Source organism: Argentina anserina, chromosome 2 (assembly GCF_933775445.1).
Source record: "Argentina anserina chromosome 2, drPotAnse1.1, whole genome shotgun sequence".
Classification (NCBI taxonomy): Eukaryota; Viridiplantae; Streptophyta; class Magnoliopsida; order Rosales; family Rosaceae; genus Argentina; species Argentina anserina.
The window spans coordinates 24,021,954-24,036,241 of record NC_065873.1 but is presented as its reverse complement, the minus strand read 5'-3'; the positions used below and the strand labels follow the sequence as shown (position 1 = coordinate 24,036,241).

The following is a 14,288-nucleotide window of genomic DNA, read 5'->3' as shown; positions in this document are numbered from 1 at the left end:
TACTGCAAGTTGTAGACCACTGAGTGATACGTATTCCGAAGACGCGTATAAACCAACCAAGGGAGAGTGTGACTGTATGACTACTAAAAGCGAGCTGGATAGCGGGCAACCGGGTGAGCCGGTTAATAAAGAAAATAATTGATAAAAGAGAAAGCTGTCGATGAGTAGAGAGATAGAGAAAGAGAGAGCCAAAGATCTCTCACTTGCTCATCACACCTTCCACACCGACACTCTCAGATCTCTCTCCTTCTCTTCCCTGATTTCCAATATTTCAGAAACCTCAAGGGACTGAGAACCAGTCATGGAGGCCAATGCCGGGATGGTCGCCGGCTCTTACAAAAGGAACGAACTCGTTCGGATTCGTCACGATTCCGATAGCTCCGTAAGTTCATTTACCTATTTGGATTTTCTGTTGGAATCGTGATTTTTGGGTTTAATTTTTCTAGTGTTGTGTGTGGATCTGACTGTCGGCAGTGTCATTTTCTTTTTCATTATTTTAGTCTCTTGTTTAATTGATGATTTAGTTGTGCATTTACGATCAGTGATTTGACTTTGATTTCACAACTGCTTGATTAGTGGTGTTTGGATTGGGAGTGTGAGTTGTGATCATGAAAATGGACTTGGATTTGACCAGAAAGCCTAGTTGCAACACATTTTGAAATAGAGATTTGAGTTTCGATTCGCCAACTGAAATTTGCTCTCTTTGTTTTAACAATAATGAAATTGCTGATATGATTTCGCATATGCGAGGGGAATGTGTCTACTAAAGGTCAATGTCTGATGTGTGTATCTTGATTGAGGACACTTGTGGACTGATCGAAAAGGATTGCTTAACCCGGTCACTCTAAAATCTTGATAGTTTACTCATCTCAGCTGATTTCAGATCAATTCTCACTTAACTAAAGTTACTAACTTCCCTTACGAAAATTTGAGCTTTGACGGGAGATCTGTTTGGAAAGAATGGCTTAGCCAGGAGCCTCTCTTTGCTTTGACTTGTCTCTGAACGTTGTCGTTTGTTAATGCAGTCGAAGCCGTCAAAGAATCTGAACGGCCAGATATGTCAGATCTGTGGTGACACTGTTGGACTTACAGCTACTGGCGATGTCTTTGTTGCCTGTAATGAGTGTGCGTTCCCAGTCTGTCGGCCTTGCTATGAGTATGAGCGGAAAGATGGCAACCAGGCTTGTCCGCAATGCAAGACTAGATATAAAAGGCACAAAGGTAGGCTTCTCTTTTCATTATTCATGTTGAACTTATTGCTTACTTCACAGATTGCAACCATGTTAACTAGAGTTTGAACTTTAGGGAGTCCTCGGGTGGACGGAGATGAGGATGAGGATGACATTGATGATCTTGAGAATGAGTTCAATTATGCTCAAGGAACTAGCAATGGAAGACGACAATGGCAAGGAGATGATCCTGACCTCTCATCTTCGTCTAGACATGAATCTGGACAACCGATTCCCCTTCTCACAAATGGACATTCGGTAGGCAACTGAGCAAATAAGAATCTTGATAATGCTTATATATCAGAAAACAAAATCTGTCTTTTAAACTAACATTTTCATAGTCCCTCCAGGTATCCGGTGAGATTCCATGTGCTACACCTGACAACCAATCTGTGCGTACTACATCAGGTCCTCTGGACCCACGGCAGCCAGGTAAATTTATTTATGTTCATTAAGAAAGCCTTCTGACAAATGGCTAAATTGAGTTGTCTATTTAATCATGTTATATATTGTTACAGTTCCAGTGAGAATAGTAGATCCTTCAAAGGACTTGAACTCCTATGGGCTTGGAAATGTTGACTGGAAAGAAAGGGTTGAAGGATGGAAACTCAAACAGGACAAAAATATGATGCAGATGACCAGTAGATACACTGAAGGAAAAGGAGACATGGAAGGCACTGGTTCAAATGGAGAAGAACTCCAAATGTGAGTCGAAAAAGGCTGTATTTAACTTGCTGATTGGGTTATAATTGCTGAGTTGAACATCTGTTATCACTGTTATAAGATTCAAATTTTTCAAAAGCTACAGACATTAATGACTATTGGAGAATGCATTGCATGATAAGCAAGAGAAATGAAAACATGTAATTCCTTGTTGCATACAATTTTTCAATATGGTTCAGTTTTCCGTTGTATATGACATTTTTTTGTTTTCATCCCAGGGCTGATGATGCTCGACAGCCTTTGAGTCGTATTGTTCCTATTTCTTCATCTCATCTGACACCTTATCGTGTTGTGATCATACTTCGGCTTATCATTCTGGGTTTCTTTTTGCAATACCGTGCAACTCACCCAGTGAAAGATGCGTATCCATTGTGGCTAATATCAGTCATCTGTGAGATTTGGTTTGCATTTTCATGGCTTCTGGATCAGTTTCCAAAATGGTTTCCCATAAATCGTGAGACTTATCTAGACAGGCTCGCACTGAGGTTGGTCAACTACTTATCATCAGTGGCAATCTACAGTTGATATGGTTTCTTTTTTTTCTTTTTTTTTACAAATCATTTTGAAATTATCTGAATACTGTTCTTTTTTATACTGCAGGTATGACCGTGATGGAGAACCATCTCAGTTAGCCCCAGTGGATGTGTTTGTCAGTACAGTGGATCCCATGAAAGAACCGCCACTGGTTACAGCCAACACAGTTTTGTCCATACTTTCTGTGGACTACCCTGTGGACAAAATTTCTTGCTATGTGTCAGATGATGGATCCGCAATGTTGACATTTGAGTCCCTTTCTGAAACTGCGGAATTTGCTAGAAAGTGGGTGCCCTTTTGCAAGAAACACAACATTGAGCCTAGAGCTCCCGAGTTTTATTTTGCTCAGAAAATTGATTACTTAAAAGACAAGATTCAGCCTTCGTTTGTAAAAGAGCGCAGAGCAATGAAGGTGAGTAATGTGCATAGATTTCTCAAAGTCAGTACTTTCTCTCAAATGTTCAATTTAAACAATGGGCATTTTGGTTCTTTGCCCGACAGCCTGCTTTATACATATTTCTTAATTTGTATCTCTATTATCATGTGCATGTGTCACAAGACATCATCATTTAGTATGTGGATGTAGATTAGTATAGGCGTGCTAAGACATCATCTCTCTGGTTCCTTTGCATATCCAACTCAAAAGGAAAAGTGTTCAAACTTGGTTGCTGTAATAAAAGTAATAGTCTTGTAGCTTCTATCTTTAGGTGTTCTGTAAGTGATAAGTTTTGGTTACTTTCACAAGTGCTCAGAAAAAGCCTACAGGGTAGATTGTGGTAACTTTGTATGTTGGTAGCACTTCAAAAGGAGAATAATGTGTCTCTGTCTGACCCACAGAGAGAGTATGAAGAATTCAAGGTAAGGATCAATGCCTTGGTTTTCAAGGCACAAAAGATGCCTGAAGAAGGTTGGACAATGCAGGATGGGACTCCATGGCCTGGGAACAACTCCAGGGATCATCCTGGAATGATCCAGGTACTCTTATTCTTCCTTCAGTGTATTGGGTTTCTGCCTCCTCATTTTTGCTGTTACAGTTATTTTAACGCTCTTGTGATAATGCAGGTCTTCTTAGGCCACAGTGGTGGCCTTGATACGGATGGCAATGAGCTGCCACGACTTGTTTATGTCTCTCGTGAGAAGAGACCTGGCTTTCAGCATCACAAGAAAGCTGGAGCAATGAATGCCTTGGTAGGGTCCACTGTGAACTTGTTTATTACTTTTGTTTCATTTCTGAGTGTGATAACCAAAGTTTGACTGACTTGGAACTATAGTTTGATTATTCAATCACTTTTTATTGGTATGCATTTGTGTAACTGCATAAATGCTCAGCACTAGCTTCTATTTATGACCTCTCTCGAGGATCTTTCTATGCAACATGCCTGATTAAGATCCTCAATAATTCCTTGACCAAGTGGACCATTACACATTATGCATCAGTAATTGTATGTCCAAACCATCTCAACTTTCTGATGTGATATACCATGTGCCTTGTAGATTCGAGTTTCAGCTGTCTTGACAAATGGTGCCTATCTTTTGAACGTCGATTGTGATCACTACTTCAATAACAGTAAAGCCGTCAAGGAAGCCATGTGTTTCATGATGGACCCAGCTTATGGAAAGAAGACCTGCTATGTACAGTTCCCTCAACGTTTCGATGGGATTGATATGCACGATCGATATGCCAATCGTAACATTGTCTTCTTTGATGTGAGTCCTACTTGTTCTGTAATACATTTAGCATATCATATTATGCATCTTTTCGGCAAAATAATATTGTTGTTTCTTCTTATTTGCAGATCAACTTGAAAGGTTTGGATGGCATCCAGGGTCCAGTATATGTGGGAACTGGTTGCTGTTTCAACAGGCAAGCTCTATATGGGTATGATCCCGTTTTGACTGAGGAAGATTTGGAACCAAACATCATCATCAAGAGTTGTTGTGGTTCAAGAAAGAAGGGAAAGACCAGCAATAAGAAGTATATTGACAAGAAGAGGGCTGTCAAAAGAACTGAATCTACCATTCCCATTTTCAATATGGAAGACATTGAGGAGGGCGTTGAAGGTAGATTCCTCTTTTGAATTAGTTCAGGATCCTTTACCAGCTTCATTAAAATTATTCCATTTTTGTGATAAACCAGAATAGTGATTTACTCAATACATATCATGCAATGTGAACTAGATTCTTACCCTGCAGGTTATGATGATGAGAGGTCCCTTCTTATGTCTCAGAAGAGCTTAGAGAAGCGTTTTGGTCAATCTCCGGTTTTTATTGCAGCCACCTTCATGGAACAAGGGGGCATTCCACCAACAACAAACCCTGCAACTCTTTTGAAGGAAGCAATACATGTCATAAGCTGTGGATATGAAGACAAGACTGAATGGGGAAAAGAGGTTAGTTATTGTAGCACTTTGATCCTAGTCATCCTACCAGTTTTCATTTCGTAATATAAATAGTAGCCTTCAAGCGGAGGATATTGAATGGAGTTGCAGTTGTATTCACAATAGTTGAATTCTTTTTTGTCACCAGATCGGATGGATCTATGGTTCTGTGACTGAAGATATTTTAACTGGGTTTAAGATGCACGCTCGTGGTTGGATATCAGTCTATTGCATGCCTCCCCGCCCTGCATTTAAGGGGTCTGCTCCCATCAATCTTTCTGATCGTTTGAACCAGGTGCTTCGGTGGGCCTTGGGATCTATTGAAATTTTGCTCAGCAGGCATTGTCCCATATGGTATGGTTACAATGGAAGAATGAAACTTTTGGAGAGAATTGCATACATCAATACCATTGTTTATCCCCTCACCTCTATACCACTGATTGCATACTGTATGCTTCCTGCGTTTTGCCTTCTCACAAATAAGTTCATCATTCCTGAGGTAAGTACATAATTAGGTTGATCTTACTTTTACTGAATTTAATGCACCAACTTTTACTGTGCAGTAAGTATGTTAAATTCTTTTGCAGATAAGCAACTTTGCTAGTATGTGGTTTATTCTTCTCTTCGTTTCAATTGCCGCAACTGGAATTCTTGAGCTTAGGTGGAGTGGAGTCGGTATTGATGACTGGTGGAGAAATGAACAGTTCTGGGTCATTGGTGGAACATCTGCTCATCTTTTTGCTGTCTTCCAAGGTCTCCTAAAAGTTCTTGCTGGGATTGATACCAACTTCACTGTCACATCTAAGGCCTCTGATGAGGATGGGGATTTCGCAGAGCTTTATGTGTTCAAATGGACATCACTTCTCATCCCTCCGACCACAGTTCTCATTGTGAACTTGGTAGGTATCGTGGCCGGTGTTTCGTATGCCATAAACAGTGGGTACCAATCTTGGGGGCCACTTTTTGGTAAACTGTTTTTCGCCATGTGGGTCGTTGCCCATCTATACCCATTCTTGAAGGGTCTGTTGGGTCGCCAAAATCGTACCCCTACTATCGTCATCGTGTGGTCTATCCTCCTTGCTTCCATATTTTCCTTGCTATGGGTGCGCATTGACCCGTTCACGTCCGACGCCACAAAAGCTGCAGCGAAAGGTCAATGCGGAGTCAATTGTTAGTTCACTAGAGACAGTCCGAACGCCATTTCTCTCCACCTTTGTGTGTATATATCAAGATGTGAAACAAAGTTGTCTACAGAACATTTTCTGTAATCTCTGCGCGGTCCAAGTCCCAAAAGGGAGTCTGGTGGATACCATAAATGACAGGAAACCTCCTTACCTTTTTGTTGCTCCTTTCAAAAGTATTTATGTTTATTGAACTTTGATGTTAGTGATTGTTGTGCAGTATTGTTGTTAAGAAGAGGATGTAGAAGCTATTTATTGGTCTGAATTGGACACTGTTTTGTGCGATGTAAACTTATCAATGAGATAAACTTATTCATGTTGGAACCTTATAATTCAATACAGATTCTTTGTTTCTTTCCTGTGTCTGCACAGACTTCTATCTTCAAGTCTTCACCTTCAAAATCTTAGTTACTGGAATTGTGAGGACTAGTAATCTGGAAGCTAATGCCAAGTTGCCAACATCAAAAGCGACTTCAACATCAGACAATCACAAACTTGCTCAGTTTCTATCTACTAAAATGTAACAATTGAAGCACCTCTCATAAAAAGAAAGTACATGAGTGCTTCTAATGAGTTTCACTAAAATTCTTAACGTAATAAACCAAAGTACGAAACACCTCTTATAAAAGGGAAGTTTAAGAGCGTTTCTAATGAGCTTCACTAAAATGATGACTAGTTTTGGAGTTCTAACGGTTTATGAAACCTACTATCAATCACACTTTTGGCATCTCAACCGTAATGCTACTAATGATCTGGTGCGTTTATGTTTAGACTCTCTCTTTTTTTAAAGAAAAAAAGAAAAGAAAAGAAAATTGACTGATATGTATGTGAAACGACGTGGCGTGATTGCCCCAAACGACGTAGTTTTGTCCAGTGGAGTTGGGGAGTTTTAAATACTCATCGACTCCTTGAGCCTGCTCACTCCGTTTCTCGCAGAGCTTTAGGGTTTAATAACGCAAGCGAGACAGAGAGAAAGAAACAAGACGAAGCCGATGGAGGGACTGACGGAGGCAGTGAAAGACATCCACATCACCGACGCGGCGGCGAACAAGAAGAATCACCGCATCCAGAACCGCATCCAAGTCTCCAACACCAAGAAGCCCCTCTTCTTCTATGTCAATCTCGCCAAGGTAATACCTAAGCCCTAGGCCTTTCAGCACTGATACGGATCTTCCAAACGACATGTAGTATTATTGTACTCATGGTTTTCGCAATCTTGGGGTTCTGCAGAAGTACATGCAGCTCAACAATGAGGTCGAGCTCTCCGGTCTCGGAATGGGTATTTCCCTCAATTGAGATTCAGTATTGTTAAATTTGAGAGCTGCGTTGACAGTTTGTTGTGGTTTTCTTTTTTGTATCGAACAGCGATTGCTACGGTTGTTACAATTGCTGAGATTCTCAAGAACAATGGATTGGCTGTTGAGAAGAGTACGCCTCTGTTTTGTAATTGTTTGTCCGACTTTCGGTTATAACTCCGGGGCTGGATTGAAATGTGTGTTGATGTTGATTTAATTTGTTTGCAGAGATCATTACCAAGACTGTTGACATGAGGGAGGATGCTGGTGGGAGGCCAATTCAGAAAGCCAAGGTACATTTTATATGATGTATTAGCTTAATAACATGCGGGTGTACATTTTATATGATGTAGTAGCTTGATGTAACTTATAAGTTAGTGAAGCACGGAATGGTACCCACATATGAGCACATCTAGCTTCTATTGCTTTGAAGGAAGATGCCATAGATGTGCTTTATGTGTAAAAATGTTTTGTGTAAGGAAACTAGGCATCATATTATTCCAAGTTTGCTTGTTTCTGAATGACTTAATATGATGGTCTCAGCTTGAGTTTTGGGGTTCAGTGCCTGGCTGTTCTAGCAATTAGATGCCAGGCTCTTAATAATAGCTGTGGGGGCAAAAGGTTGCTTCATGTTTGGTCATTCTTCACTTAACCTTCACACAACATGTGATGATCAAAATTGAGTATTCATTTCCTTTGTTTCATGAAGTAGTTTACTAATGTTATTCCATCTCAGACAAGCTGATTGTATCATCTGATTTTTGTTGTTTAGATTGAAATACTGCTGGGAAAGTCGGACAAGTTTGATGAGATGATGGCTGCTGCAGCTGAGGAAGCCAATGAATATGAAGACCAGAGTTGAAATGTGTGTTTCAGATTGCAGTAACTGATAACTTCTCTAAAGCTGTGGATTTCTAACTTCTGTTCGTAGATTGGCTTCTCCAATTGGTTCTTGTTTAGCTATAAACTTCCATCTAGGAGTTGTTGTAATGCAATTCTCCCTGCTAAATTTGGATCTATTCAGTGTTTGACAATCTTATGATATGAAGACTTCTAGTTTTTCTTTGCTGGTAGATCATCCTTGTTCTTTTCAAGCTTTTTAGTGCTATAGTGAATTTTGTTGTTCAATTGCTTTCTTCTACCAGATCACCAACGAGCAGCTTAGTTCTCTGATTTCATTTGCATTGATTGAGTTTGTCAAGTAACGTAACTGCCAACGTTGAGTAATTTCATTTACAGACAGTATCTAAGATCATACACTGCAAATAATTCTTTCAAGAGCAAAAGACTACATGGATTTAAATCAATTGTCAATAACATCAAAATTCTAACCTCAACCCAAGGCTCCCTGAACTGAGTCGCAAAAATATCTGAGTCGCAAAACTAGATCGAAAATTATCCAACATTAAGAAAAGGGAAACATGCCCCCTATCATAAAAAATAACCTATCCCACTTCTTTCCTCCCTGGTACATCCGATGTGTGATATATAGTTAAAACTTTTTGTAAGTTTCCTATGCTTCCTCATCCTCCTCTACTAGTATCTTCTTCATTGCTTCGTAACACATAAAAGAAATCCCAGCTGCAGGGACCAATTTCACGCAGCTAGGCCCGAGCCCCCTGTATAAACCAGGAATACCTTCATGTTCAAGTATGCTTGTAAGGGCGTGAATCACACCAGTATACTGTCTTCCACCCACAGCCCCCACCTGCATATGCTTGCGAGCCACTTCGAGTGGGAAAGTCGCAGTACTTGAAATAGCACCAGCTGCTGATCCAATTAAAAGGGTCTGAATGTTCCCAATCTTCTCCTGCTTGAAAATCTTACGATAGGCTTTCCGCAATGTGTCATAAGCACAGTAATTTGCTGCAGCATAGGGAATGACTCCAATAAGACTGGGGGCAAGACCTCTATAGAGCTCTGCAGGTCCCTCTTCTTGGACAATTTTTACAAATGCATCTAGAAGACCGTTATATACGCCTCTCTGCAAATTTAGCAAACACCATCATGTGAAAACTATAGTCAAAGATATGAACAGAACTTCTGCGTTTTCACAGTACCTGAATGGTTAGCCGAGTCTTCAGTAACTCAAGGGGGTATGTGATAAGAGTGGAACTCACTCCAGCACATGCTCCTGCAACTAATGAGGCAGGAATTGGAAGTTTAGACTGTTCTCCAGCTTTAGGTGACAAACGCTTGTTAACCGTGTCATAAGCAAACAGCTGCAGAAAAGAGAACAAAAACTTAGCCAAAAAAAATAAAAGAAAATTGATATCTTTAAAACCCTATCAAAAATTGGATTCCCATATTTCATTAAATGTGACAAGTGTCCAACACAACTAATTTACTAAACATGCACTTATATTGTATAAAAACCAAAAAAAAAACACACACAAACACACAAAGTCCTCATCCCATAAAAAGCAAACCTCAAAATTTTCTGTAATTTGAACTGAAACCAGAAAGACCATTTCCTCAAACATAAGTTCCATTCTTCAATGATGAGAAGTACCATAGCTAAAGAAAGCTAATAGGAAAAACAAACAAGCAAGTCAATCAGAAATTGCAGCAGTCTTTCCCCCTTCTAAGACTAACAAAGAGCAACATGCAAACAACTCAATTTCTTTGATGCAAATTGTCTAATGAACGCTAGGTGAGTTAAGGACCTGGAGTGACAACAATCATGCAAATGTTTATGAACGACATGAGGAACGGCAATTTAACATTTCCTGCAAGACTAAAGTTCCTTGACAAGCCCACTGCAAGAGCATATGTAAAGAACGAAAACATCTACTAACCTAAGCCATCTGCAATGAATATTTACTAAAAAATTGACAGGCGGCAACCACTAATTTCTAACACAACAACCAGGGGCTGCCTACGGTAGAAAAGTTTTGTAGCATCCATATCAGGTCATTGGTGTGAAGGGTTTTAAATGAAATATATGACAGCAGAAGCAAATGGGTGAATAAAATGTAACTCAATAATTTCACTGAGGGCAAACAAAGTACTCTTAGTTTCAGGCATCCCTGTTGTAAGAATTGAGTCAATTGACACAAATAAAGTGATGACATAAGGATATGTGTTGAAATGTATGTAATGGCAGAAAAAGTAGCAAAACAGAAAGCGCAAGATCAGTTAATAAGCAATGCCAACAACCAACAGAACCCATATCTCAATCACACAAATGGTCAATAGCCATCAGCTAACAACCAAATAATTCAACATCATCAACCTAACCAAACAAAATGACCAATGCTGCTAAAAGTGTACATGAAACGACCAATTTTCCATACCTCTATAGCCTTGCTCGGCGCAACCCGAATCACATTGACCAAATTCCCCCTAAACAATCCAGTCCACCCATCAACCTTCATAATATCATTAAACACCTCAGCACTCGAATTCCCACTACTCCCAACCATCAAATGCGTCCTTATAGTCTCCAACGGCGCCACCGCCGTCCTCGACACCGCTCCGGCCACGGCGCCACTAATCAACCTCCTAAGAGAAGGATTAGCTATCTTAATCTTCAACTTAAGACCACCCTTCTTCTTCACCACCACCCCTCCTTCCCCTACTACCTCCTCCTCTCTCGCCCCGAAATTCTTAAAGCCCTCCACATACTTCATGTACAGGTCCGCATACGACAGCTTCACGCCGCCTCGCGGGTTCTGCGGCTCCGGCGACGGAGGCGAGACACCGAACCCCATTCCGACCTGGGAAACACTGGCGAACAAGCCGCCGGGATATTGGGGAGTGGAGGGAAACCCCAAATTGCAAACGGAGAAGAGCCCATCGCTCCGGTCATCGAAAAGCTGAACCTCGTTCCGGCCCATTGATTAGTATTACGATATGATTACAGAAACCAATTCAGAAAGATTCGATTTTGATCAAATGGGTATGCAAAGAAAGCATTTTCAACACATGGGCATGGTGAAAGGTTGGAAATTTTGCTTGTTTTTGAGAGAAAAGGGTTGGTGGAAATTATGGGTTTGGGTTTCTGAAAATAGACGAGGAGGCGATGAAAACGAAAGGGCGAGAGAGAGAGAGAGAGAGAGAGAGAGAGAGAGAATGTAAAGGAAAACCTAGGGAGGGAGAGAGGGGTAGTCTCTCTCTCACAAACACAGATTCGGCGTAGGTCTGTGTCTGGGAGTGAGAGTAGGCTTTAAATATGGAGAGGTGTCTCTTAAGGTTGGTGAGGGAAGAGGGGAGGTAGGTTTCATATAGTCCAGGGCTGAGATGCCTGTATAAAACGACCCTGCGCCATTCATATTGTACGCATTGTCGTTTTGTATGGGTGGAAAGCTCACATTTGGTTTGGGTTGTTCGGGGATTATAAAACTCGACCACTAAATTAACATCCTATGATTAAGGGATTTAAGGATTTTTAAATGGAAAGGTGTATACTTGTAGGAGGAAAATCAAAACGATTCAAGTGTAATCTTGCAATATTGATAGAGATCAAAGTTGGGATGCATTTCTTTTGGGAAGATTATGTGATGTATCTATCTATACGATGAGATCTTCTATCAGACGATCACGTACGTTCTATTTCTACTCTAGTCTTGTTTATATATAATATTCATCTTCTCATGATATCATAATCCTTTTAATAAAAAAAAATGAAGTCGATCAAATCCATTTTGATCAAGTAATTAGCATATATATACCTTGTTTATCGTGGACGTAAGATATGATTTCTTCATTGACAAGGAAAGATGGATCTGATGGCTTTAATCAAATTATATTCATTCATATATGATTAATATGAGAAATGATGGAAACCCATAGTGAACATACCATATAATGCTGCCCTTCCTTTTAGCTTTAGCCTTTAGGGGTTATTTGTACAAAGTATCTTGCCAATAATCATGGATAGTAAACATGTTGGCAGTAACACAATTTAGGAGGGTGTACCATATCTTTGTTCTTCTAAAAACAATGATTACATTGTGCATGAGCAAACCAGTGCGCTCCTTAGATCTTAGAGAAATGAACGAGAAAGGATTGAAAGTTAAGTGAACCAGTTAGGTAGCTTGCTCGATTGTTGACAAACTGCTTCAAATTCAATTAAAAATAAAGAGGTCGATCACTATGCATATGTTGCTGGATATGCTGATTCTGAACTGGAATGTTAGCTAGAGTTCTGTTGGAACGCAAATAGAAATCGAACTTTTAGTGTGTTTCATCAGTATAATTGAAATTCATCAGCTAGCATCTGCCTTAATTTATCGAGTACATAACCATATTGCTAATCTTATTATTGATCGATGCCGAAGAATCTAATGAATGCAGAGTATGTATATATACGAGGAATCCAAAGTCATAGTAAATGCAAATTAACAAAGTATATATGTAGCTAACTTAAGTTTTGTCGGGCTTTGATTTGTATGCGTTCACGTACTTGGTGAAATTTTCGTTTCAGTTGTCTTGCATTTTTTGCTTGGATGCATGTGTAACTTCCTATATTTCATAATCACGATCATAGTGACTAGTGCCTAGTGAGTCTTACAAAATCAAATTGTTACACGAGCTATAGCCTCAGCTAATTACATTAATTCTTGTTCTTACTTGAATGACGTATAATAAGACTCTTTACTTATAAAATGAATACGCATACGTACAATAATGGTCGATGATATATTTAAATAGTGGTCCGGTAGTACGTAGCCACTGTTAAAAGAATATATTTGACATATGTTTTGGGTGCATCATATGATTCATATCAATCATCATTGTCTGTCAGAACGACACAACGAGAGTGAAATGTATGCGATATTCAAACTAACTATTGACTAAAGGACCACATCACCAATTCAGTATGTCACCGTGGTAAGGATGGCTTGAAACTTGAAAGAGAAAGCTATATATATAGTTCCTTTGAGAGCGGAGTCTCGTTATAAAATTAAAGTGTATAATTTCTTATTTAATTCATTTTTCAGTTATATTTTCAAATCTTTATCATTTAGTATGTAGGTATATATATATGTATAGATCATTTATACAAAAATTTAATTAATTTAATAATTGTTTAAGCTTCCATAGTTATGATTTACAAGAACAGTTCTGATTGAACATATTCAGTTAGTTAATTTAATAAAAAATTTATACTTAAACATTAACAAATCAATTAAATTTTGTATAGATAATATATATATACTGAATGGTGGAAATGTAAAAATATGACTGAAAATGAGTAAATAAAAAACTCCGCACTTTAATTTCAAAAAAGTAACTCCACTCTTTCTCTTACTAGAGGAGCAATGCACATGATTTCGGCAAAGATCTGAGACTACGTACTTAAACAACAAACCAATGAGATAGGTTGGATCAACCTACAAAACAAAAGCAATGGGTGGTAACAATATTATATTAGGGTTGTGAGACATATTCGGGACCAATAGGTAGAGGGAAGCTCGATTCATACTAGAATTTCTCCCAAGTATTAACTTGTTCCCATCCTCAACAGCAATATTCCTGCTTGCTCAGCTTCCTTACCATGCATATCTGATAAAATCATAATCGACTTGTTCACCATCTGATGATCTTCATTATCATGAGAGACGGGACTTATACCTCTGATTAACATCGTGAAAGGCAGCAACTTGGTTGCAATCGGTCGGAAATTGAAAACCTTCCGGTGTCTTGGTGGTCAAGAAAATCGTAAATTTTCTCACAATAAAAAAATTAAAAAGTGATTGTGTGATGACTGATGAGTAATTCTAGGCCAAGCTAGCACTGGAAAGTGTATCACTAATTCTTAGTTTGCCAAAGTGTGACACTCATCGAACCAGCCACGACATGATCGAGGTTCGGTTAGAATGATGTGGTTAATTGTGCTCAGACTTAAGTGTGACCTCACCGAGGTCAACAAACCAAGATGAACACAATCCCATGACTCGGAACTTCTTCATCACCAATCACTATAATGCCCTGCTTAGTAAC

At 39.3% G+C, this 14,288-nt stretch overlaps 3 protein-coding genes across 4 annotated transcripts; 2 read left to right on the top strand and 1 right to left on the bottom strand.

Annotated features, from left to right (window-relative positions):
* Window positions 1–214: 214 nt before the first annotated feature.
* Window positions 215–6,399, top strand: LOC126783382 (cellulose synthase A catalytic subunit 1 [UDP-forming]). 2 transcript variants are annotated; one of them, XM_050508840.1, is made up of 14 exons: window positions 215–382; window positions 1,026–1,221; window positions 1,306–1,487; window positions 1,580–1,661; window positions 1,748–1,934; window positions 2,171–2,437; window positions 2,553–2,898; window positions 3,324–3,461; window positions 3,549–3,674; window positions 3,981–4,193; window positions 4,283–4,547; window positions 4,680–4,876; window positions 5,013–5,363; window positions 5,452–6,399. In XM_050508840.1, the coding sequence occupies exons 1-14, from the start codon at window positions 302–304 to the stop codon at window positions 6,037–6,039; spliced, it is 3,219 nt and encodes a 1,072-aa protein (XP_050364797.1). In that variant the 5' UTR covers window positions 215–301; the 3' UTR covers window positions 6,040–6,399. The 2 variants fall into 2 exon arrangements, with proteins under 2 accessions (XP_050364797.1, XP_050364796.1); XM_050508839.1 differs by having other exon boundaries at window positions 1,571–1,661.
* Window positions 6,400–6,963: 564 nt separating this feature from the next.
* Window positions 6,964–8,413, top strand: LOC126783393 (uncharacterized protein At2g34160-like). The gene is made up of 5 exons (XM_050508852.1): window positions 6,964–7,175; window positions 7,276–7,324; window positions 7,411–7,473; window positions 7,569–7,633; window positions 8,113–8,413. Exons 1-5 carry the CDS (start codon window positions 7,038–7,040, stop codon window positions 8,200–8,202), a joined length of 405 nt encoding a protein of 134 aa, XP_050364809.1. The 5' UTR covers window positions 6,964–7,037; the 3' UTR covers window positions 8,203–8,413.
* Window positions 8,414–8,547: 134 nt separating this feature from the next.
* LOC126783386 (adenine nucleotide transporter BT1, chloroplastic/mitochondrial) lies at window positions 8,548–11,504 on the bottom strand. Its single transcript, XM_050508846.1, has 3 exons — window positions 10,637–11,504; window positions 9,401–9,562; window positions 8,548–9,324 (listed from the first exon to the last, which is right to left on the bottom strand). The coding sequence occupies exons 1-3, from the start codon at window positions 11,177–11,179 to the stop codon at window positions 8,854–8,856; spliced, it is 1,176 nt and encodes a 391-aa protein (XP_050364803.1). The 5' UTR covers window positions 11,180–11,504; the 3' UTR covers window positions 8,548–8,853.
* Between the last annotated feature and the right edge of the window lie 2,784 nt (window positions 11,505–14,288).

Coding starts and splice junctions, on each gene's coding strand:
- LOC126783382 (XM_050508839.1), top strand. CDS start 302: ATGGAGGCCAATGCCGGGATGGTCGCCGGCTCTTACAAAAGGAACGAA. Junction 4,194..4,282: donor GTAACATTGTCTTCTTTGAT/GTGAGTCCTACT, acceptor TCTTATTTGCAG/ATCAACTTGAAAGGTTTGGA. Junction 5,364..5,451: donor ATAAGTTCATCATTCCTGAG/GTAAGTACATAA, acceptor ATTCTTTTGCAG/ATAAGCAACTTTGCTAGTAT.
- LOC126783393 (XM_050508852.1), top strand. CDS start 7,038: ATGGAGGGACTGACGGAGGCAGTGAAAGACATCCACATCACCGACGCG. Junction 7,325..7,410: donor GCTCTCCGGTCTCGGAATGG/GTATTTCCCTCA, acceptor TGTATCGAACAG/CGATTGCTACGGTTGTTACA. Junction 7,634..8,112: donor GGCCAATTCAGAAAGCCAAG/GTACATTTTATA, acceptor TTTGTTGTTTAG/ATTGAAATACTGCTGGGAAA.
- LOC126783386 (XM_050508846.1), bottom strand. CDS start 11,179: ATGGGCCGGAACGAGGTTCAGCTTTTCGATGACCGGAGCGATGGGCTC. Junction 9,563..10,636: donor CGCCGAGCAAGGCTATAGAG/GTATGGAAAATT, acceptor TCTTTTCTGCAG/CTGTTTGCTTATGACACGGT. Junction 9,325..9,400: donor AGACTCGGCTAACCATTCAG/GTACTGTGAAAA, acceptor CTAAATTTGCAG/AGAGGCGTATATAACGGTCT.